Consider the following 23,538-nt stretch of genomic DNA (forward strand, 5'->3'; position numbering starts at 1 on the left):
GGGTGGGAGTCCTGCGGGCCCAGCCGCACGCCACCTCATGCTCAAAGAGGACTTCAGAGCAGCTTGAAACACCGTCCTGACCGGGTGTTTCTATCTGTAACGTTCTCTGTGTGTATTAAGTTGTACCTTGGTGACATTCTGCTTTTGGCATAATAGTTCCCAGCCCCCAAACTGGTGAAAGACCCACTCGGCCTTTGTTTTTCGGGCCCTGGAGCTCCTCGCAGGCTTGGCGGGGTGCTGGCGCCTCGTGGCGGAGCATGTGGCAACCCCAGAGCCCGTGCTTGTGGGGAGGGCTGGTGCTTGTCAGTGTGTGTTCGCCGAAAACGTTTGCCGACGGCCTGCCCTGTGCAGCGAGTGCCCCTGTGCGGTGGTGTGGGCCGCCAGGGACTTAGCCCTGGGGTGCGGTCGGGGGAGCCTTCAGGTGGGGTCGGGGGGAGCCGTTCGGGCGGGGAGTGGAGTGTGGGGGCCAGCCCCTGCAGGAAGCCCAAGCTGCTGTTGGCTCAATCATGTGCGGGTCTCGTTAGTGTGGGAGGCTTAGTGAGTGGTCCAGGACAGAGCAGCCTGGGCTGGAATGGGCGGTGGGGGGATGGGCAGGTTCCGGGGGGCTTTGGGCACGGTTTGCACCAGAGATGGCATGTGAGTGCTGGGCGTGATCGCCAGGGCATGGGAAGGAGGGCCTGTGTGCCTTGTTGAGAAAGAGGCTGAGCTGGTGAAGGATCCAGAGATGACCTGAGTGTCTGTGAGGCTGGAACCCTCGCTGAGGGGTGGTAGACCCCATCTGTGAAGGGGGAGCCATTGTGTGCACTCTCCATCTGGGTATCGGCCTTGAGATCCAGCAGCTGCACGTGAACCCACAGTCTGTCCCCAACACCGATGGTGTGAGATTGGAGGAGAGCCCAGGGGTCTGGAATCCAGGGCCCCAGGGTCCCAGGCTGCATAGCCGCTGCTACACGGTGGGCTCTGCCAAGTGCACTCCAGGTGGTATGGCATCGAAGAGAGACTCTGCTGCTACCTGCTGTGACCCCCGGGAAGCCCTGTCTCGGGGTCAAGCCCAAGCCCCCCATTGCTGTCACCCCATCCTTCCAGGGGTGCTGTCTGGAAACGTGATTTCGAGCCCCTCCTAACCCACAGTTCATCAGGCTCTGAGTGCTGGGCCTGTCCTCTGCTCTGTGCAGGGTGACCTCTGGGAGGTTCCTGTGTTCCGTACATACAGGTCCTGTAGGCCCTCCTGGTTCCCCTTGCCCCATAGGCCTGGCCCCTCTTACACGACTGAGGTGTCTGAGGAGGGCTGTGTGTCCTCAGGGTGACCCTGGGCCCGGTCCTCGTGCGTGTGAAAGGTCCCTGTGTGGAGGTGGGGCTGTCGTTAATGGGAGGCTGCACGGCAGCTCCTGGGGGTTCCTTAGCCCCGATGTGGCCCCGTGCCGTTTGGGTGCTTTTGCAGATGTAGTCCCGCATCTTGAGTGTGTTAGGCAGACGGTGTCGTCTTGTGACTTTGAGTCCCCCCCTCCCTGCAGTGCTCCCGCTCATTTCCGTGTGGCCACGTACGTCCCCCTTGTCCCCAAAGCAGCACTTGAAGAAGGAGGTAGGCCCATGGGGAGCTGGAGAAGTGTCCTCCCATTCAGGAGCTAATGGAAGAGCCTTTGCTGATGCGCTGGGGAGGGAGGGCCTGGCCGCTGTCACCCCGTCGTGAAAGGGGCGTCACACCTCGTGCCTCACGCTCCCTGGCTTGCCAGCTGCTGCCTTGTCTCTAATCTCTCATTTGTGTCTCTGACCCGCTCTCTTCATAATCCTGTTGCCTCTTTTCATTAATAGCATTTTAGAATTCATAGTTTGTTTTGTTCTTTGTCTTTCGATCTTTGAAAGTAAAGTGATGGCTGTGGACATGAGGGAAGGCTCTGTGTTCCCTGACAGGTGTCCACTGTTACTAAGTCTGTTTTTCCCTACTCCTGCTGTTTAATGCACTGAGCTTTGCCAACACAGTCGGTTTTCTGATGTGCCCTTTTTTTTTTTTTTGTAGGCGATTCCCCTAGTGATGCAGGTGAGGAACAGCCTGAACTGAGTGTATTTGGTATGAAGTGTGCGTGTGCGTGTGTGTGTGTGCGTGTGTGTGTGTGTGTGTGTAGATACTAACGTGTTCTCTCAGATTTGTTTTACACAGTGAGTTAGTGAAAGTAATTTAAGGAAACATAACTGTACCACTTTAAGATTTAATTTGTATGTCTTATGTTCCAGAAGAATGTATTTCACAATTCTTTCCAGAGTAAAAAGTGTATTTCTAAATTCAAATCTGATTCATCCTATTTTCTAAAATACAAAGCCCTTTTACTTAAAATGGAGGAGTAAATTTAATTGCCTTAATAGTTAGGGGTGTTACTTACTGATTAAATCTTTTTGTTAAAACGAAGAAAGCTTTATTCAGATTATAAAAACAATTTGGTACATACCCAAAGTAGAAAGTTTTTTAAATGCAGAAAAATATGGAGAAGGAAATGAGAAACACTGTTTCTAACCTAAACAGAGGTCTTTCTAGAACCCCCATTGTGTGTGTGTGTGTGTGTGTTATCAGAGACATTACTGTCCTCAGTTCTGTGTTAGAACGATGACACTGTTTTATGCGAAGGGTCTGGCGAGTGACTGTTGGCGTCTGCTGGCGTGACCCACCGTCGTCACTAACACCAGTGGTGGTTGGAGAACATCTTGACACGCGTCTGTCCCTCGTGGGTTGTATTTCCTTTACATTCAGTGGCTCGACTGGATCAACCTGCCTTTTGAATTCTGTTTCTTAAGAAATTGAACCTGTTTGTATTTCCAGTTGGCGTGCACCCACCTCCCCAGATCTTCACCAAGTCTAGATACGAAACGTCTGCATGAAAATGATAGATGAATAAAGTTCATTTATATTTGCGATTATTTGGTTGCTGTCTTTTCAAATACTTATTACTGTCTGTGTTTCTTCCTTTGTGAATTGCTGACTGGATTGTCATGGTTCAGAAGGAGAAGCTGGACCTTCTGGCCCCGAGAAGCCCGAGGTGTCCGAGAGTTCCGAGCTGCTGAGCGAGCATCCAGCCAACATCAGGTCCGTGGGCCCCGGTCCGACGCCCAGGCTGCCGCCGCCTCCGGCTTCTCTCAGCACCTTCTGCAGTTTGTTTAGTGCTTGAGATCAATTATGGGGAAATACTTGTACAAAGACAGCAGAAACCATTTATTTGATTTTCCTGTATTGGGTATAAGTTACTACACATAGGACATTTTAAAGATTTAGGGAAATTCATAATTATGGTAAATTATATTTTGATTACTGAGAGTTACATGATTCCTTTTTGAGCCTTAAAATTAATGAAAACATAAGATTAAGAGATGGATACTTTCAAACCTGTCAAATTAATGGACTGTTCTTAACATTCTGCAGACTGTGTCCAACTAGCATGTTGATGGCGGGAAATTAGCGGTAACATTGACCTGGGTTTTTTGTCGTCCACTTTGAAATGTGCAAGTGTGTCATATCCCCTTTCTGGTTTTCCCGTGTATGGGTTTAGAAAAATACCTCGGCCTGGGAGTGCGCGACCAGCACCTCCCCGGGTGAAGCGCCAGGACAGCGTGGAGGCACTGACGCCAGACAGGTGAGGCCTCCTCTGCGGGGGGCGGGGGGCAGCGCTGCCAGCAGCTGAGAGGGGGAGGAAAGCGGGGGCAGACCCTGACCTCAGGCCACACGCTGACCACACACTTCAGTTAGCTGAAGAGAAAATGTGCTTTACACACATTTTATTCTTTCACAAAGTTATTCTTTGAGAGAAGGGGGGATTTTCTAAGCAAAAAGCAACAAGGCGAAAAATAGGAAAAAAGATTTCAAGCTTAATTGCACAAAAATGTAAAACAAAAGGTCAGAAAGTCATAAACAATATGAAAACCAGCCGCAGACAGGGTTCTCTAATGTTAGGGATATCCCTGTGGATGTAGTGTGATCTTTAGAGGAAAGTACAAAAAAAAAATAGAAAAATGAAGCAGGCTGGACCAGAGTGGTTTGAGATAGAGCAGGAGGCAGGAATTGGAGACAGATGTGGCCGTGTTGCCAAGGGACCCAAAGGAACGACGCAGGATGTGGCGGGAGGGGTGGTGTCGGGAACGTTACTCGTTACTGTTTCTGAGATGAGAAGACTGGTGCATGTTTCTGGTGATGGGACCGATCCAGTGGAGACGGGGAATTGGTGATGTAGGAGCCACGGGGGCTGGAGGATTGTTGGACAGCGTCCCCAAGTGGTGAGGGGACGCAGAGGGACTGGCTTTGGAGAAGATGGTGGAGACTTAGTGTGTGGGTGAGTTCTGGAAGCTGCGTGCCCTCTGGCGCTCCACTTGTCTTGCGAGCTGAGAGCGAGTGTGGGAGGGGAGGCCTGGAGCCGCGCTCTCAGAGAGCGGGCATCTGACTGGGCTGGAGCAGAGGGTCCCCATCTGGGGTCATGTCCCCCCACCCCCAGCTTCCTATGAGTCCGTGTCTGGCGACCCTAGAGGGAACATTGCTGGCATCTAGCTGGGGAGTGGGGTAGGGATACTGTCAAACATCCCTAGTGGACAGGTAGCCCCACCACAGAGGATAGTACGCCCAGAGGTCCATGGTGTGGTGTGCGGAAGCAGGATGCTGGGCTGCCTCCGGGTGCACATGGTGTGAAGTGACAGGAGTCAGTGTTGCTGGGGACTTTGTTCTCCAGCTGTGGGCAGCCGCCTGGTCCAGGCACTGGGTGGGCACAGAGATGGAAATTGGGCAGTGGTGGTCCAAGAGTGGGGTGCTGAGATTTGAGATGGGGGGCTTGCTGCCAGTGGCAGTGCCCAAGGGTGACCCTGGGTGTGTGGCTGGGTGATGGAAGTAGATGGTGGCAGGAGGGCTTGGGGACCCTAGAGCCAGGCTTTGGGAAGGACTATTTCTCAGTTAAGACGGGCAGTGTTGGCAGGGAGCCCAGAGTGCAGGGGGATGCCTGGTGGCTGGCAGGGGTGGCAGTAACAATGGGGTTGAGGGCCAGAGAGGCTGGTGGTATGGATTCAGAGTCGGCAGACTTTAGAGAGAATAATCTGGAAGACATAGTAAACACAAGGAGAACGCTGGCCCTCCCTCTTGGCCTGGCCACGAAAGGCTGCTGCTTGAGGCAGGGGAGAATGGAGAGGGCTTGCTGATGAGGGAGGGTGTGTGGGAGGGGCTCGAGGGGTGCAGGGCGTGGGAGAGGTGTGGGGTGCGGTGAGGCTGGTCCTCGTGGAGGCAGGACTTTGCAGGGCGTGGGAGAGGTGTGGGGTGTGGTGAGGCTGCCCCTGGTGGAGGCGAGACGTTGCTTGTGAGGGTTGAGGGGCCTGGTGAAGGAGCAGAGGGTGTTTGGGAGAAATGTGTACTGTCTTGAGAGCTCATACCCAAGTGCACAGGCTCCTTCCTGACCTTGTGTGTTGCCCCGAAGCAAGGAAGAGGGTGTGCACGTGTGTGTGTGCACATGTGGCACGTGTGCGAGAGTGATCGTAGGGCAGGGGAGTTAGTGGGCACTCGGTAAAGCATGGTTATGCTAGGCTGGTAGGGAGGAAGTGAAGGCAGGTAGGGCTGATGGGGAGCTGGTGAGCGTTTGGGTCTGGAGGCTTGTGATCCGGGCACAGTGTGGTAGGCGTGAGGGCCCAAGCATAGGGCAGCTGACGGCCTGCAGTGGGGTGACGGTAGTCACCTGGGAGGACAGGGCCAGGCCGGGGGACCAGGCAGTTGGGTGTTGGACTGGCGCAGAGCGATTGGAGGACTTGGTGGAGAGGAGGGGCTGGGCAGGAAGTCGATGCTGGGAGAAGGCTGCTGTGTTGGAGCAAGGTTCTGGGGCCACATCGCCACCCCTGCCCTGATGTTTGCACCTTGGAAGAATAGGGCCCTCCAGGTGCGAGGCTACGGGCGGAGGGCTGGTGTCCAGAGAGTGCAGCCGGGGGAGGAAGGGGGCTGGTGTGGTGGAGAGAGGCTGCGGGGCGCGGGGGTGGTGGGAGCACAGAGGGCAGGAGTCACAGGAGCCCAGGCCTGGGTCTCCCCTCAGCTTCTGCCTGTATTTTGTGATGTTCTAGCGGTAGGTGGTGCCTAAACTCCTCTTGGAGCCCGGGACTTGGGGATTGAGGCAGACGTGCGACCAGCAGCCCTGCTAATGTAACCTAATTCCTTTCTCTCTTCAGGGCGGGCAACGGTAGAGTCGTTGCCAGTGTGATTGTCGCTGCACAGGACTCCGACAACGAGGAGGATGATCAGTTTGTGGTGGACGCTGCCCCCCAGCTCCCTGAGGCGTCAGAACTGGAAATGGTGAGTGAACGGGCACGTCTGTTGCTGTCATTGCCCGCGGCGGTCCTGGAACGCCCCCTCCAGCATTTAGGTTACGTAGACAAAACGTTCCTCCGATTTTTCAGTCAGATTTCTGCCTTCTTTAATTTTGTCATTGCTTTGAGGAGAACCATGGAAGCAGCGTTTCGAGAATCAGCTTTTTCCTCCTTGCTTTCCTGCCCAGGTGCCCACAGTCGACGTGGAGGACGAGGAGAAGCACGGTGAGTGCCGGGCGTGCCGGGAGTGCCAGGCTGACTGTGGAAGGCTCTCGCGCACAGGAGCTCCGTGCGCCCCGTGTTGATCAGGGGCCTGAAGGGCATGGACGGGGTACCTGGGCATGGATGGGCTCCTCCTTGGTTGGTGGGGTTTAGTCTGGGAGATGATGGGTGCTGGGCCCCGCGACCCTGGGGCTTGCTGTCAGCAGCTTCCGACGTGGCGTGCAGTTAGATTGGAGGTTTGTAATGGTACTTGTCCTCTTCCCAAGTATCTTCTTTGATTTCAAACATTTGCAGAAGCGGAGAGTGTATTCTAACAACCCCCCTCGTACCCATCACACGGCGTCAACGGTGATCGGCTCGCGTGTTCCCTAAGCCTCTGTCTGCTGCAGACCCTGCCCCCCTAGACTGTTGTCAGGTCCTAGCGAAGACCGTTTCTTCGGTTAACATGTTACGTGTAGCTCTTTCAAGACACATAACCATAGTTCTGTTGTTGTGTATTAAAAAACAAAGCAAGAACAAAACACTTTTTCTTAATACACAACTTTTCCGGTTATTGTGTATATTTTTTTCTAGTTTGAGTCATAATCCAAATAAGGACCTGCACTGGAGTTGATTAACTCTGAGCTCTCCCCTAACCTGTAGGCCCCCCCTTCCCTGAAGAAACTAGTTGGTTGTCCTTTAGAGTTTCCCACAGTTGAGTGTTGCTTACTACATGCCTGTGGTATGGTTTTTTGTACATATTCTTCTATTCTTGTAACTTGGGTCCAAAGATTTGATCAGTTGCGGGTTTCGGGCAGGAATACTAGTAGGTGGTGTTGGTTCTTCCTGACGTCTGCTTGTGATGTCAGCCTGGATCATTGAGGGTTGCAGGATGGCGATGTTCTCGTCCCACCCTTCCTCCCTTCCTTGAGGTTTGGCTGGAGAACACCGGGGTGCAGAGCCCCCTGCCCCCCAGCCTCAGTGCCGTGGCACAGCCCCTGGAAGGAGGGTTTTCCTCGGAGGGCGTCTGTGTCCCCGGCGCCATCCACGCCGATTGAAGAGGGCGTGTGGGCTGGCGGTCGCTGCTATCTCTACAATATCTGTATGAAATCCTGGGTTTTCCTCTAACGCATTTGATGGGGGTCTTTTCAGGCCAGATGAGTTCTTCTCACCGATGTTCAGATTGTCTGGGACGTAATCAGTGGGAGCCTGTTGGGGAGGGGGGGCTCTCTGGGGCTTTCTGACACATCGTGGGAGACTTTGCAGCGTCCTTGTTTTCTGAGAGGACCAGATGTTTCAGGCTCATTTTGTGTGTTTCCTGCCCCAAGGCTGGAACCCTCCCTTTCTCCAAGGAGCCTGGCTGCGTGTTGCCTCTGGATTGGTCGTTGTTTCTAGGGATTTTCTTACCTTTTTTAAAAAAATGAGAACATGTATCCAAGCTCGTACTGGTATTTCCAGTGCAGCTTTACTATTCCAGAGTCTTTCCTAAATTTCTGAGTTTATACATGCATGCCTATCTCATGCCAGAGATCCTGGCTCCCAGTGTCTGCCGTCTGTCTGCTTCACCCTGCGGCTGGCACACACCATAGTACCTTAGAGCCCCCCCCCCGCCCCGGTTATTAGCGGCAGCAGATTCCCGGAGACACTGTAGAGTGTTTCCCGGGGTCAGTCTGTTCTCAGTATGTCCTCAGGGATGGACAACAAATGACTCTGTTGTAAAGTTATGAAACAGTTCTTTTTTAGGCCGTGCTTGCCAGTTTGATGTTGTTAGGTTTGGTTTCAATTTTTAGGCATTGAGAAATCTGATTTCATTGTTTTATTTATGTAAAATAGTCACATTTCCAAGGTTCAATGTACCAAACAAGGTATATTCTGAGATTAGGGGCCTCCACCCTGTCCTCTCCCTCCCCCTGTAGGTAACAGTAAGAAAAACAGCTTATACTTTGATTTAAAAGATTTCAAGTTAATACACGTGCGTGGTGTGCGTGTGCACGTGTGCGTGTTTGTGTGTATTTACCAGTATCTCCGTGCCTCCCTCTTGCTTTTGTGACTTGGCAGTGGGGGCTGGCATGCGTCCCATAGCAGTGCGGACGAGTCCTCACTGCTGCTCACCGCCGCTCCCCCTCGCACCCGGGTGCTGCGGAGTCTGCCAGCGGGTTTCGTACGGATGCGCGTTTGGATGAGACATTGTTCTAAGAAAACATTCTGTGCGATATTTACCCCACAGGCAATGTTTTTTTTTAAGGCAGTTGAAGACCCCTGAGCTGATATGAAAGGAGTATTTGTGCTTAGAAACAGCACAGAGTTGTCACACCTATTTGTGACAGGTGGTTATCTTTTGGAATATTAATCTACATTTCTTCATAATCGTTTTCTCTTTCCATAGCTTTTCTCTTTTTTCTTTTTTTTTTTTTACCTTTGAGGAGCTGATTTCTTTGAATCACTGTAAAGTTTTATAGTTAATTTCCACCACCAGCTGTATCAGTCTGTTGTAGACCCTTTTATCAATTGTTCAGGATAGAAAGAGGAAGAACGCCCCTCTACCCATTTAGAATGGAATAGCTCCTTAGAGAATAACATAAAACCACTGATTCTCAACAGGAGGACTTGTGAAAAAAATTCTGGAGACCAAGAAAGATTATGAGAAGTTGCAGCAGTCACCCAGACCTGGAGAGAAGGTAAGGAGTGATTTCTGCACATGCGCTGATCAGCAAAGCCTGCTGATGGACTTCAGAGTTCCCTCCCACCTCCTTGTTTGGTAGGATAGAAAATTTGGGGCTCCTCTAGTGTGTTCTGGAGTCAAGGCCAAAGGCCTGTTCTGCTCTGACCCCATGGCTGTCCCCTTCCTGCCTTGTCCAGTCCCTTCTCCCTCCTTGCAGAGTCGGGAGCCTGGCCGCCTGGCCCTGGCTGATTGCAAAATAAGAGACTGGGGAGTTTTCAAGTCTGGCTTTTCAATCCTGGTGCTGTTGGTACCTGGCCTCCCAGCCGTCTGCCTAAGCTGTGGGATGCGGTTTTGTTGGGACCCACCGCTTCCTGCCAACCACTGCCCCTGCGCGTGTGACCCTGGGGTGGATACCTGCAGGCCACGTAGCATGCCTCAAATGTCACGGCTAGGTTTTTACAGCCACTTTCAAAAATAAGAATAAATCTTCACTTACTGGTTTTGTAACCAAAGGATGTTTCTTGAATAGTTTTACCGGCAGCCAACAATTGCAGTATGTTTTACACGCACACGCATAGATAATTCTGCCTAAAATGTCCTGGTTTTTCATGAAGATGTGGCCTGAAACAGCCGGGGGTGGGGGGTGGACTGTGCAGTTGAGAGTGACATCGGAGGGGCCCGGAAGCAGTCCCAGGAGAGGAATGCTGTCCAGGGCTTTGCTTGACAGCACCCCTGTTGGTGCCTCCGGAGGGAGAGCTGCCTTTCTGTGGGCCATTGTCTGTTGCTATGGAATTTTAACATGTCCGAGTCCTTTTCGTAGGCCTGAGGGCTGTCCTGTGTCCCTGGCAGTGTTTCTGGGATCCACTCGGAAACCTTGAGTGTGTCCCTCCAGGCTGCTGATGTAGGCAACATTTGAGGCTTCAGTTGCTTAAAATTGTGTAGCCGCGCTTTCCGTGCAGAGCACACGGGCTCTGTGCTTCAGACCCTCCCCTGAAGAATAAAGTTGAGAGTGGAGGCTTTGACTTTAGAAGATAAAAGGAACAATGTCCTTGTTTGGCGAACATTTGCTGCTTTACAAAAGCACAGTTAGTAAGGGTTTCGAAGTCGGGGCAATGTGTATTACAGACGGAGAACAAGCCAGCTGCTCTGTTGTCTTTAGTGCGCGCATCAAATTTCACTGATTGGTCTTCTGACATCTTAGAGTTTTTTAAATAAAAGAAGTAAAAACGTGCGGGAAAAGTTGATGTCCTTTCTGCCTCGGCCCCCGCCCCGCTGTCCCTAGGGCAGTCAGTCCCTGGGACCAAGCTGGTGTGAGCCTTACTTTCAGCACAGCCACTGCTCTGCGAGTGTTTGGTCCTGCCCTGTTGCTGATATGTTTGGCCAGGTGCTTTTCTTCGGGCAGCATCCCATTCTGAGACCCTCCCTGGGTGGATGCCTGGGCACCTCGTTCATCCATCTTAACTGATGACTGGTTTCCAGTATGTGTTCATTGATTCCTGTACTGGTGGGTGGAGGTGTCGTGGCCTTCCACTGTCCCAGACTTTCATGGGCTCCTCTGCGTGTCAGCTGGCGAGCAGGTGCCGCGCGTCTCAGGCGCTGGTCAGCAGACACGTTCCGCCCGGGGCCAGACAGTGAATGTTTCAGGCCGACGAGCCGTACAAGCTGTTGCAGCTTCTAGCTCTGCCGCTGCGGCCTGAAAGCAGCCGTAAACCAGCGTGTGTGGCTGTGTCCCGTCCTGCTTTATGGTCTGTGCCTGGACTCAGAATTGAGGCGTCACAGCTTCTGTTTCACCAGCTACCGCCAGATTCCCCCCTCCTGGCTGTGCCAAGGCATCTCCCATGCATGAGTGTCTGTTTCCATGTGTCTGTGTTGGGACAGTGGACGTGTGCGTTGCCCCCCACGGTGGCCTGTGCCCTGCGGGATCCCTTCTGGCCACCACTCGCCATGACCCCTCCCACCAGGGCCCGGCAGCTGCTCCTCTGCTCTTGGTCCCTCTGGTATGTGTCTCCCAGAGTTGTAGTTGAGTGGCGTCAGGGAGCATGTGCTCCTGTTTGGTCTGGCTTCTCTCTGTCATCATGATTATTCTGACAACAGTTCATTCCTTTTCGTGGCTGGGGAGAGCACTGAATGGACGTACCACAGGGTGTGTGTCCGCTTGTCAGGGAAGGAGCATTTGGGTTGTTTGTAGTTCGGGTCTATTGCAAGAAAAGCTATTGAGAACATTCACGTATGAGTCCCGCGTGGACAGAGATTTTCATTCCTTTGAGTCAATACCGAGGAGCAAGATGGCTGGCTCACACAGTCAATGTATGCTGGTCTTTCTAAGAAACTGCCCAACGTTTTCCAAAGTGGTTGCACCGTTTACATTCCCACCACAGCATCTGTGAGTCCCAGTTCCTGCACGTACTCATCAGCACTTGGAATGGTCAGTCTTTCTGATTTTTGGGCGTTTAATTTGCATCTCCTTAATGGTTGATGATGATTCTGTCCTGACTGTTGGTTCCTCCTCTTGCACTTTTCTCCGTGTTGATGCCTTAATGTTGCTAGCTTTTCTCTTCTTTAGAGCTAATCCTTTTTTTGTTTTACCAAGTCAGTTTCTTGAGTGGATATATTCCGTTTTTCTATTTCTTTTTGAGTTTCTTTTGGTAATTGACATTTGAATCAGTTAAGATTGGGTTGATCTGTGGGTGGAGAGATCCAAAGCATTAGTGGCTTAAGTGAGGTGGTAAGTGCTTTAGCTCCTGAGTCAGGGTCTGGAGGTGGCTGTGGCCCAGATGCCTTCTGCCTCATCCCCCCACATGTGTGACCCCTGTGCCTCAGGGCCCCTCATGGCCCAAGGAGGCCGTCCAGGTCCAGCCAGCAGGAAGGGAGGGGAAGAGAAGAGGAAGAGTGGAGCATGCCCCTTTCCTTTGAGACTGCATCTTGGCAGTTGTACGTCCCGCTTCACTTCCGTGATACCGGCCAGATCTTTGCCGCTAAGGGACCTTGAAGTGAAACCCTTATTCCAGGCATCGGTTCGCTTAGCTAACAATCAGGGCTTCCACACAGGCTAGAATTTGCCAAGTTTTCTCACTGCCTGGCACGCTCAGAAAATGATAATATTTGCAAAGCACATGGGTGAGTGGAGGAGGCGGGGGGCCGGGAGTTTCTAGAAGCGGCACATCCCCCACGTGTGGGCTACACACGGGGCAGAAAGCTTTGCTGTGGGAGGGAGAGCAGAAACCAGTGTCGCTTGGCCGTGCCCTCCCCGGCCTTCCTCCAGGGAACTGTTTCCTTCACGTTTTACAAAGTTGTGGCATCAAGATGTCTCAACTGTGCTTTATGAATTTAAAATATATCTATAGTTAACAGTTTTCCTTTTCTTCCAAAAATTTTGTGTCTTTTTTTTTTCTTTCATGAGACTTTAAAGAAACTATTGAAATAGGCACCGTCTACCAAGACTCTGCTTCTGGTTTTGTACATTTTCCCTTTTGTTTTCATTTCATTGATTTATTTTTCCTTTTAATTTCTTTGGTTATTTACATTTTTAGTCTCTTGTGTAAAATACTTAGCTTGTTCATTTTTAGTCTTTGTCATTTTAAACAAATATGCTTAAGGCTATACATTTCGTTTTTTTATTTTAAAATTTATTTTAGAGCACATACATGCATGCCTGTGAACGGGGGGAGGGGCAGGGGCAGAGAGAGGGAGAGAAGCGCAAGCCGACTCTGTGTTGAGCACGGAGTGACGTGGGCTCAGTCTCAGGACCCTGAGATCACGACCTGAGCTGACATCAGGAGTCCGGTGCTCAGCCGACGGAGCCGCCCTGCTACCCCACGGCCGTACGTTTCTCTTTAATCGTGCTTTATTTAAATTTATTAAATATTAATGTTAAAAGCTTCTTGAATTCTAATTTGAAATACTTCATTTCTTTTTATCATGTGGGTATTCAGGAGCCTGTTCTTCAGTTTTGAAACATGAGGGTTTTTAGAAAGTCTTCTTATGGACAATTTCTAATACAATTTCATGTTCAAAGCATGCAGTCTGTATGATATCGATTATTTGAAATTAAGCCTTTCTTTGTGGCCTGGTCTTTGGGCAGTTTTTACAGGTGTTTCTGAGTGCTTGCAAAGTGTGTCTGCTTTCTGTGCTTTGGGCCCGACTTCGTGCCCCTGGTGGATTTTGCACAGAGGTGATGGTAAGACTCTGCTGAAAATGGGCCCTGGCTGCCTGTGGTCATAATCGCTTGTCTTCTCTCTGTCTCCCTTAAAAATTCAGATGGTAGGTGTTTTCTCTGCTTCTCATGTAAATTGTAGTGTGCCTCTCTTCTCGGGCTTCCCATTGTTTGGGGGGAGCGTTGTTCTTTCAGCGCTGAGGAGATTGGAGCTTGCAGGCCGGCCTTTGGCGTTGCAGTGGAGGGAAAGCTATTTCTCACTGTGCTGACGGACTTGAATAATACATTATGGAAGAAATATGTGCATCAGACTGAGCGTTTTCTTCATTATCCTGGCCAACTTGCTGGCTTTTCAAGAGGAAATATAAACTTTGTTAATAGTAAGATACTAGCTCATGCCAGCATTTTTTTTCCTTCAGATTTATGAAGCAGTTTTTGAAAAACAACCAGAAAAGCAGTTTTATTAGTGTTTCTTCTGCTTTAAAAGTACTTGCTTTTTGAACTTTGTAAATGAAGATGCTTTAGACGATAGCAGCCATTTCTAGGATGGTGCCCTCACTTCTCATTCCTGATCTGCTGTCCCCCGTTTGTGTTCTCTCCTGTCCAGCTTCTCCATGTTGGGTCAGTTCTAATCGAATGTCAGTTTTAGATGCTTTTTCTTTTCATTGAAATTCTTTATTTTGGAAATAGAGTATTTCTTTTAGTGTATTTCTTTCTTCATTTAAAGTTTTTGTGATTTTACTCTCCCCCTTCTTTGTCGCATAAACTGCATCCTCTGGAGATCACACACCTCTTCAGATGAGACCTGGGCACGTTTAGTTTGGTGTGAATGTATGCACTTCACTGCCCTTCTCGGGGAAGGTGGTGACACGGGCCTTAGGTAGCAACCAGCTGGTGGTAGAGATCACGGACGGTCAGTCACCTGAAAGAACCATGTATTGGGGAATGTGCATCCTGAAATGACTCTTGGTGGATAAAACGACCTTATCCTGGACACGTTCTGCTTCAGTTACAATAAGTCGTGTGTAGTGAACAGCCGTCAGCTGAATTCTTTCGTGAAAGGGATTTTGATGTTATTCTCGAACTTTGGTGATCTGCATGGATTGTTACGTTATTTCTTAGTTTGGTCACTGGGTGGCGCAATTTCATCACAAATACTCGAGCCCCGTTGTAAAAAGGCTCCTCACAATCCCTCCTCAACTGAAAGTCTGCGCCTGATGAAAGTATTTTTAGTTTGGATGTTTGTGGTCCTGGTATTAGTGGGTGGACGTTCTTTTGCTAGAAATAATGTTTCCGTTTAAATTGCTGTGAAAGAAAGAAAAGGGACACATGCCACAATATTCTTCACTGATGAGCTGGGGAGCTGCTGACCCTGACTTTAGCCGTGAAGAGTGAGTTATTTATTCTAGGAAACAAGGTGATAGGTTCAGGTGCCCCAGCAGCACAGTGTCTTCCATATGCGGGCAGGGGATTTTAGGTTTTGGATGTTAAATTGTTGCCAGCAAATAATCAACAACATCACTTAAAAATATTTGCAGATCTAGGCCACAGATACGTTGTAGACTGAAAATGGTTTGGAAACCATCAAAACGTTGTCTGTGGGTGAACTTTGTGGCGATAATTACGAGTAAGTAGGCCTTCTTTGTGTGTACAAAGGTCATGATATGGATGAAATACCAGAATACTTTACCTGGAGAAAAACGTATACATGACTTGAGAAAATTGGGTTATAAAAATGTGCTTAGCTCTGGTGACAGACAGCTCCAGACGGCATGGTTGGAACCTTCTGGTTGATATGTCTACTCGGTGAATGAGAATGTGATGAGCACAAGATTGGATTCTTCGCGTGGGCGCCCACGTGGGATTCTCTCTCCCTCTCGCTCTGCTTGTGCGCTTTCTCTCTCTCTCACAAAAAGAAAAAGAGATTTTACGTAAAATGTCAGCTTAACATTCATATCATTTTATGTTTATCATTTTTCTAGATTTAGTCGGTTTGGCCTGACAAGTCATTTCAGCCTTCTTTCCATCCGATCCCATTTGCTTTGCATAGACAACACTGAGTCTGTAGCTGTAAATTCCAGTCCTCAGCCGTGCAGGTGCGGGTGTGATCACAGTCCCTGCAGGGCGTGGGCGAGGTAGGAGGGTCGATGCTCTAGTGGCCTCAGGATGAAAGGCAGCTGATAAGGATTAGAATTCAGGTCCAGGTCAGTCGGGGACTGACAAACGTGGGTTGTGCGGAGAGCGTAAGGTAACAGAGGGGACTGTGCCACACGTTCTGGAAGCTGCAGCCACCTGGCAAGTGTGGGCCCCCGGCAGGGAGAGACTGAGGATGCCCCGGCCCTGCTGAACCTGTCTCGGTGGTTTGCAGAAGCATGAAGACCTTTGAAAGTACCCAGTGAGACATGATGAGGGTGTGTAAGGAAAAAGGACCTTGGGAAGGAGTGGCGTCCCCATGATCTGGCTGAGCCTGGGTGAGCTGTTGGTGTGGTCTGGCTTCCTTCTCCTCCGCTGGGAGTGGCACCACTGGGCCTGGCCTCTGGGGTCCCTGCTTGCCCAGGTGGTTCACAGGTGACAGTGGCGAGGGGAGCCATGGCGGCTTTCCTCCCTCCGGCCGCATACCCACGCATGACCTCGCGCTCCAGGCCTCTGTCCCACCGCTCATCCGGCTCCCGGACACACGGCTCCTTGGGGACGGCAGGTGTGTGTTGGGACACAGGCCCCGTTGCGTGTGGAGCAGGCCCACAGGGATTCTCTCGGCAACAGGTGGGGTGGCTGCTTCCAGAATTATTTCAGTCCTGAAATTCCACGTGTCTTTGGCTTCTCTTTAAACAAAGAAATTTATTTCCTGGTAACTTTTTTTCATATTTCTTTGTTATTTTTGTCCTTTCTAAAACATACCCCCTTGTGCTCATTGTTCGAAGCGAGCAATGCGAGTAGTTTATTCTCCTAGTGCCCGTCTCTAGGTCGCTCCTGTCGGTTTACTTCCGGCTCAAGAGCAGCGTCCAGCGGAGCGTGGCTGGCTGCTGGAGGGCCGCGCTCGGCTGCGGAGTCGGCCTTTCCTGGCTGAATCGAACCTGGGGAAGCAGGCTCAGAAAGGGCTGACGGGGCCGAACCGGGGACGCAACTTTGTCCTTTTCCTCCAGGAGATGGGTTTCAAGCGACTTTTTACAGTAAAGAAAACTGAAACGCTTGGCGTTCAAATATTTTGATTTCCTGCTTGTAGCAGTGACGCATGTACGATTTTCGTGTGGCAGCATTATCAAGGTTTCCTGGCGGAATTCTCCAAACCTTTCTTTCCGGCCGAAGACCCGTCCCCACCATCTGGGACCCCTTCAATAATTAACAGAGCCCCCTTGAAGAGCCGCGTCACAGGACTGACAGCCACTTAGCAAGGAGCTTGTGTTACGTCAGGGTTTGGCTAGGCGTAAGCTTTACATTTCACAGAATATCCTTAAATCCCTTACAGGGAAAAAAGATACTACGATAAAATGGGAATGTGTTTATTTTAGACATTAAGTTATTTAGAAATTGTAAATAAAGTACACCGTGCGTGAACACAGACTGAAGTACACGTTACGTGCACACTCCGTGTGACAAACGAGATCTTCTGAAAGTTTGGTTAGATCTTGAAACTCAGGAGTGATTTACAAATATTAGTATTTTTGGTACCGATTAAGTTTCCAGGTAGCTTATGAAAGCTTTGTTGTACTACAGAGAGTTCGTTTGCAGCGAAAAATGATAGAAAACGGTAGTTGTTGTAAAACTAACAACTAAACAGACTGAATAAAGTGAATCGTTTTATACAACATTAAAGGCAACTTTTGGAGACAGGCAGATTTAGAAGCAGGTCAGACGTTTAAAGTTGTGAAGGGCACTTTTGAGAACCCTCCGATACTTCAGAGATGACTGATGATGACGTTCAGGGTCCCGAGGGAGCGCGTGGCACTGTCCTGGCGGGGTCTGTGCTGCTGGGCTCCTGCTGGCTGCCGTCAGGGGTGGCGCAGGCTCGGGGGAGGGCGGCCTTCCCCGGGGGCCGTCCGGCGGTGCTGGCGGAATCCTGTCCTGGTGCTGGGTCACCTTCTGCCACGTGGGGGCGGGGCTGTGCGGGGACGTGCTGGCCGTGAGTTCTTAGAGCAGTGCCACAGGGAATTGTGAGTCTGCTGCAGAGAAGTCAGCCCCCAGACCCCCCAGACGACTTGAGCACAGAGTGCTGACCTCACTGCTGAGTCCTCGCGTGAGGAATTCCTGCAAGCTGGGACATTCCGTGTCAGACGGGGAAGTGAACGTGATCGGTTGCTGCCATCCAGGCTCGCGGCTCGGAAGCACAGCGTCCAGCGGCCGCGCCTCCGTAGGCTCTTCCAGGCTACGTCCGTCTGTCTGTCCTTCCCTTTCGTGACCTTGCCAGCTTTGGAGATTATAGGCTGTTTTGTAGAGGGTCCCTCCGAGTGAGGGATGTGTGCTCACGCCGCTAGGGCAGGAATCTCCTGCAAGTGAGGCTGGCTCTTCCGCCCGCGACCCGTCCCAGGGCGCGTGCCTTCATTTGTCCCGCGACTGGGGGTGCGCTCTCGGGTCTCTCGATGAAGGCGGATTCTGCCAGGCTTCTCCACCGTCTCGTGCCCCCGTTCTCTTTGTAATTGCTGGTATTTCTGGGGGGGTACTGAGAAGGGTAAGCCCCCTGCTTTTCACTCGCTGTCTGTTTCATCACTTATTTCTACCATCATGGGCTCAGTTTCCAGTTTTATTCAGGGGGTTACGCTCTCTTACTCATATGTTGGGGCTCAGATTGCTCCAGATTTGTCCAGTGGGGGCTCCTTCAAATTGGCATCTGTGTCCTGTTGTTCTTCGAGTTCTTCCTTTGGCTCCCCAAGGTGCTCCAGGCTCATCTTTACTTTCCCTGCCCCAGGCCCAGAACCAGCCACTCCCTCTGGTTCCTCTTAGTGGAGAGTGGTGTTTGGGAAGCAAGATCTGTTGTTGGGTGAGCTCATCCCTCTGGAGTGTTTGGCTCTCAGCCCCTGGTGGTCAGAGCTTCAGGAAGAGTGTGTGCATGTGCGTGTGACCACGCGTGTGCACGCTCGCACACACCACAGGGGTCACGCTGGTTTTCTGTATTTGTAATTCTGTCTCCAGTCATGAGGAGCACGGCTGTCATTGTCCTTGTAGATGGACTTAGTGAATGATCCCTGTCTCCTGTTGCTGCTGTTACCCCTGTCCCGTGGGTGGGCTCCCGATCGCTCCTGGGCTAGCTGTTTTCCCCACGTAGGACTCTTTCTGCCCTGTGCTGGCTGCTGCTCCCCTCCCCCACGTGGACGTCCTCACTCTGGGTTCTGTGGCAGCGTCCCCACCCCACCCCCGCCCACCCCCCACCAAGCAGGTACTTCCTTGCTTGGCCCGCATAAAGGCTTTAGGACTGAATGGTTCAGAAGGAAAAGACCAGCCAGACCTTCCCCTGGAATGGAATCTCGTAAGGTGGAGACCCGTGTCTCTCCCGTGGCTGGCACGGTACTTAGACGTAAGTTATCTTTAACTTGTTGATTGGATGAATTTCAGCTCATGGAACAAAAGTTAGAAGAGACAGAGGGAGATGGAAAGGAACAAATGCCCGATATGAGGCAGCTCTTGGCAGCATGAAATAAACAGAACTGCGTTTGGAAGGTGAGTGGATGTTCTCACGATGCTTCTGGAGGAGAAGAGGACGTGGGAGGGGGTGCTGTAGCCTCAGTGAGCCCCTTGCTGCCCAGCGGGTGCTGCTTTCAGCCCCTCACACTGTGGCTCCTGACCGCAGGCCCGGGGAGCAGGCGCAGCCCTCTTGCCGCGTGGCTTTCTGCCCCAGTGTGCAGACTATAGTCCGGACAGTAAGATAGATTTCAAAGTAAAGTGTGATAAGAATGATAAGCCTTCTGATCTAGATTAATGGGATGTTAAACAAAGTCTGGTTTTTTTAGAGGCACTTTGGTCCTTTTACAGAGAGCAAGAGCTTAACCTGCGGTGGATCTGCCTGTAAAGGGGCTTTCATGTTCCAGGAGGGAACATATTGTAAGAAATAGTAGGTTCTTTTCAAAAGAACCAAAGCCGGATTTGCTTTTAGATTTGCTGTGCAGCCCTAAATGCCCGAAGAGGAGGGGACAATAGCCACAGCCTTTGTGGGGAAACAGGTTGACTCAGGGTTCCTATGATTTTGTCAGGTTGGCATTACATATGTAGAAATAAGGAAAGATGTATCTGGATAATGCAAGGGCTCGAAAAGATACTGCTCTTGGATTCTTGGAGAGAAGAATGGCCTCCGACGTGGTCTACTTACATAACTGGGAAAAGTAAGCATGAAAAGAAGCCCCAAGCCCACAGCTCTGGAGACAGAGTGCAGACAGCACTTGTCCCCTCACATGTGAGCACGTGGAAAGTGGCCAGGCCAGACTGAACACAGGGTGAGGATAAAATACATGAGGATTTCGAAGACTTAGGGGAAAAAAAACATATAAAATATTAGTAATTTGTATGTTGAGTGCACGTTGAAACAGTATTTTAGATATATTGAGTTAAATGGGGCACCTGGGTGGCTCAGTCGTTCAGCGTCTGCCTTTTGGCTCAGGGCGTGATCCCAGAGTCCTGGAATCAAGCCCCGCATTGGGCTCCCTGCTCTGCTGGGAGCCTGCTTCTCCCTCTCCCACTCCCCCTGCTTGTGTTCCCTCTCTCGCTGGCTCTCTCTCTGTCAGATAAATAAATAAAAAATCTTTAAAAAAAAGATATATTGAGTTAAATAAAATATATCGAAGTTAATTTCACCTCTTAGCTTTTAAGGAAGCTAGTAGAAACTAGTAGGAAATAAAACTGGTTCAGCAAATAGAATTGAGCATAACCATCACTATGGAACTGAGTGCAGAAGCCCTAAACCAGTTTCTGAAAAATCAGTTTTATGGAAAAAAATAATAAGACTGGGTGGTGGGGCAGAGGGTCAATGGAGGTAAAATCACATTAAAGTCATTGTCTGAAACTTTTCCCTTCACTTTCTTTAAAGTGTCTTTTGATGTCTGAGTTCTTAATTTTAATGTAACTAAAATTTTTCAGTCTTAACGCTTAGGATTAGTGCTTTTTTATGCCTTAGTTAAGAAATCCTTCTCTCTTCTAAGGGCAGAAAGGTATTTATTCTTTTTAAACATTTAAAGCTTTGTTTGGACATTTCTGTTCTTAATCCACCTGGAGTTGATTTTCCCGTGTCCTGTGAGATCGAGGTGCAGGTTTTCTCTGCTATGAATAACCAGTTTTTCTTCCTTTCCACGTTGCTCTGCTGTGTGTGAAAGTTATGTGTGCCTGGGTGCTTTCTGGATTCTGTATGCCAGAGTCTAACAGACTTTCTAGAAAGGGTCAGAAAGCATGCATTTTCAGCTTGGTCACCGGTATTCAGCTTTGCAGAAGCAGCCCTAGACGACCCCTGGATGAATGAGTGTGGCCGAGTTCCAATAAAGTATTTTTTTTGTGGATACCAAAATGCAAATTTTATAGAATTTTCACGTATCACAAAATATTGCCCTTTAAATATTGTTTTCAACTATTTATTTAGTAAAAGCCATTCTTAGCTCATGGGCTGTACAAACAACTAGGTGGCCGGCTAGCCTCTAGGCTGTGGTCTCTCTCACTAGCCCTGCCTGATTCCACACTGCTCTGATTCACTACAAAGAGGCCTCGTATCTGGTGATTTGACTCTTCTGGGTCCTTTCCACTTCCGTAGACGTCCTGTAAGCCGCTGACTGAGCGCCATGGAAAGCCCTCTTGGGAACTAAGGAGTGATGAGCAGTGATCTCTCTGCGTATTCCGTCTTTAATGCCTCTCAGGAAACGTTTGTGATTTGCATCTATAGTGATCGTGCCCGCTGCTCATTAGATTTGTATGTGGGCACTCTGGAGGTTATTCTGGGATTGGAAACACTCTGTTTTAAACTTCTTTTCTAATTGTTGGTGGGTAGGAATGCTGTTGACTTACAACCACTTCCTTGATACACTGTTGTTTTAAAAAAATACATGTTGATTCTTTTGTGTTTTCTGTGCCATGGTAGCTGCTGGATACTAATGCAGAGAATATAGTGAGATACAGGGACTGTTGTCACCCCCCTTTTGGGGATCAGGACATGAAGGGACTTGTCTGGGGCCACTGGACTGGTGAGCGCCCGAGCTGATGCGAACGCAGGTGCCTGGCCTGAGTCTGTGCTCTTTCCCTGGAGCTATACCCTCGTTCCTGTGGCCCCGAGTCCCTGTGGCCTTGTTCCAACTCTCCAGGCCTCATGTTTTCTGTGCTATTGTCTAATCGCTCCCATGGGGCCTCCAGGACCCCCTCCCAGAGGGGTAGTAACAGTGATAGTGGGCCACCTTCTTCCTTTCTGATTTTTAATGACAGTTCTTCTAGAATTTACCCTTGATACTTATTGTAGCGCTTAATAAAACAGATGAAGAAAGTTTGATTTTTTTTCCCCACTATGGGGCTTTATCATGAATGGGTGTTGAATTTTATTAAATGCTTTTTCTGCATTGAGATGATTCCATTCTACTTTTCTAATTCACTAAATGACATTTGTGGCTTTTAAGTGATCGTTTCTGAGATGAAATCAGCATTGTTACACTATATTTTTTCATCCACTGGTAGATTCTGTTTTCTAATTAGAATTTTTCCATTTATATTCATGGATAAAATGGACCCATGATTTTCTTTTCCTCATATGATCCTTGTCTTGTATTAGTCCCAAGGTTAAGAGTGAACTGGGGAGAGTTCTTTTTCTCTTTTCTAGAAGAGACGGTAGATGATGGAATGGTGTGTTTCTTGAGAGTTTGGTGGGACTTGCGTGTGGAACCATGGGGTTTCCTCGATGGGGACCTTTCAGGGCACTGCTGTTACTTGTATCTTATGGGAGCACTCAGGCTTTCTCTTTCTTCTTGAGTCAGTTTTGGTGGTAGCTTTTAAATTTTCACGTTTCCTGGCAAAAGCTCTTGATAGACTTCTTTAAACATGTGCTTTATTTGTAATTTACTTTTGTTCTGTTTTTATTGATAATCTACTAACTTGTACTTTTTCTTCCTTCTTTGAAGCAATGTTTTCAGAAGCTTGTTAGTCTTTTTAAACCACCAGCTTTTGGCTTCATTGGCGTTCTCTTTTGTATCTTTGTTCTTTTCACTGATTTCTCTTGTTTTCTTCATTTCCTTCCTCTACTTTCTTTGTGTTTATTTTGTTGTCCTTTTAATTTCTTAGTCAAACTCTCACATTACTGCTGTTTATTTAGCCTTTTTTTTTAAACTTAATATAAACTTGTTTTGTGATTACAGGTTTTCATGTTTTTTAAGTCAGGATTTATTCATCACCTACCACACACCGGGCAGTGTTCCAGGACTCAGATCAGAAATGGATGTGCGACGTTATCAAACGTTATCTTCTCAGCAGATGTTGAGGTTAAATTAATAGAATCCTAATGTTGAGCAGTTCTTATGTTCCTAAAATAACATTTGCTTGGTCGTGGTCTATTATTTATCTGATGCAAAACCACAATCAATTTACTAATATTTTATTCATGTGTGTATATATAGAGAGAGAGAGAGAGAGAGAGAGAGAGAGTTTTATTTTCTAGTAACCTCTACACCCAGTGTGGGGCTCAAACTCACAACCCTGAGATCACGAGTTACACACTCTTCCGACTGAGCCAGCCAGGCACCCAGTTTACTAATCTTTGAAGATAAAAGTCCGTAGTCAACTGATACTGGTCTGTTGTGTGTGTGCTGTTGTTGTTAGGTGTTAGAATCAAGATTATGGGGGCGCCTGGGTAGCACAGTCGTTGAGCGTCTGCCTTCGGCTCAGGGCGTGATCCCGGCATTCCGGGATGGAGTCCCATATCGGGCTCCTCCGCTGGGAGCCTGCTTCTTCCTCTCCCACTCCCCTGCTGTGTTCCCTCTCTCACTGGCTGTCTCTCTCACATAAATAGGTAAAATCTTAAAAAACAAAATCAAGATTATATTAGTTTTAGATAGTTAATTCTTATAAAATTATCTCCTGTGCCCTAGAACTGTTGAAGTTAGAGGAGTGATCTGATTCATGGAAGTTGTGGAGCCTGGGGCTGGATGCCCTTCCCTCCCTCGGAAGAAGTTGGTCCTCTCTGGGGGCTTGTCTGCCCAGGCCGCTGATCAGAAGCAGGAGCTCACTTCCTATTCGATGGTGACTTGAGATCCCGGTAGCTCAGAGC

General features: G+C 49.4%; 1 protein-coding gene across 22 annotated transcripts in view; it reads left to right on the plus strand.

Moving 5' to 3' along the window:
- TRAF3IP1 (TRAF3 interacting protein 1) overlaps window positions 1-23,538 on the plus strand; it is a 56,118-nt gene that overhangs the window by 19,333 nt on the left and 13,247 nt on the right. For 11 of the 22 annotated variants that reach the window (XM_034655508.1, XM_034655510.1, XM_034655515.1 and 8 more), the window contains 6 exons: window positions 2,018-2,068; window positions 2,992-3,076; window positions 3,537-3,620; window positions 6,172-6,295; window positions 6,498-6,534; window positions 9,112-9,188. In XM_034655508.1, the coding sequence (XP_034511399.1) occupies window positions 2,018-2,068; window positions 2,992-3,076; window positions 3,537-3,620; window positions 6,172-6,295; window positions 6,498-6,534; window positions 9,112-9,188 (458 nt within the window). The remainder of the gene's footprint in view (window positions 1-2,017; window positions 2,069-2,991; window positions 3,077-3,536; window positions 3,621-6,171; window positions 6,296-6,497; window positions 6,535-9,111; window positions 9,189-23,538) is intronic. The other 11 variants (XM_034655509.1, XM_034655513.1, XM_034655517.1 and 8 more) reach the window with 2 other exon arrangements.

This window comes from Ailuropoda melanoleuca, chromosome 2 (assembly GCF_002007445.2).
Source record: "Ailuropoda melanoleuca isolate Jingjing chromosome 2, ASM200744v2, whole genome shotgun sequence".
Lineage (NCBI taxonomy): Eukaryota > Metazoa > Chordata > Mammalia > Carnivora > Ursidae > Ailuropoda > Ailuropoda melanoleuca.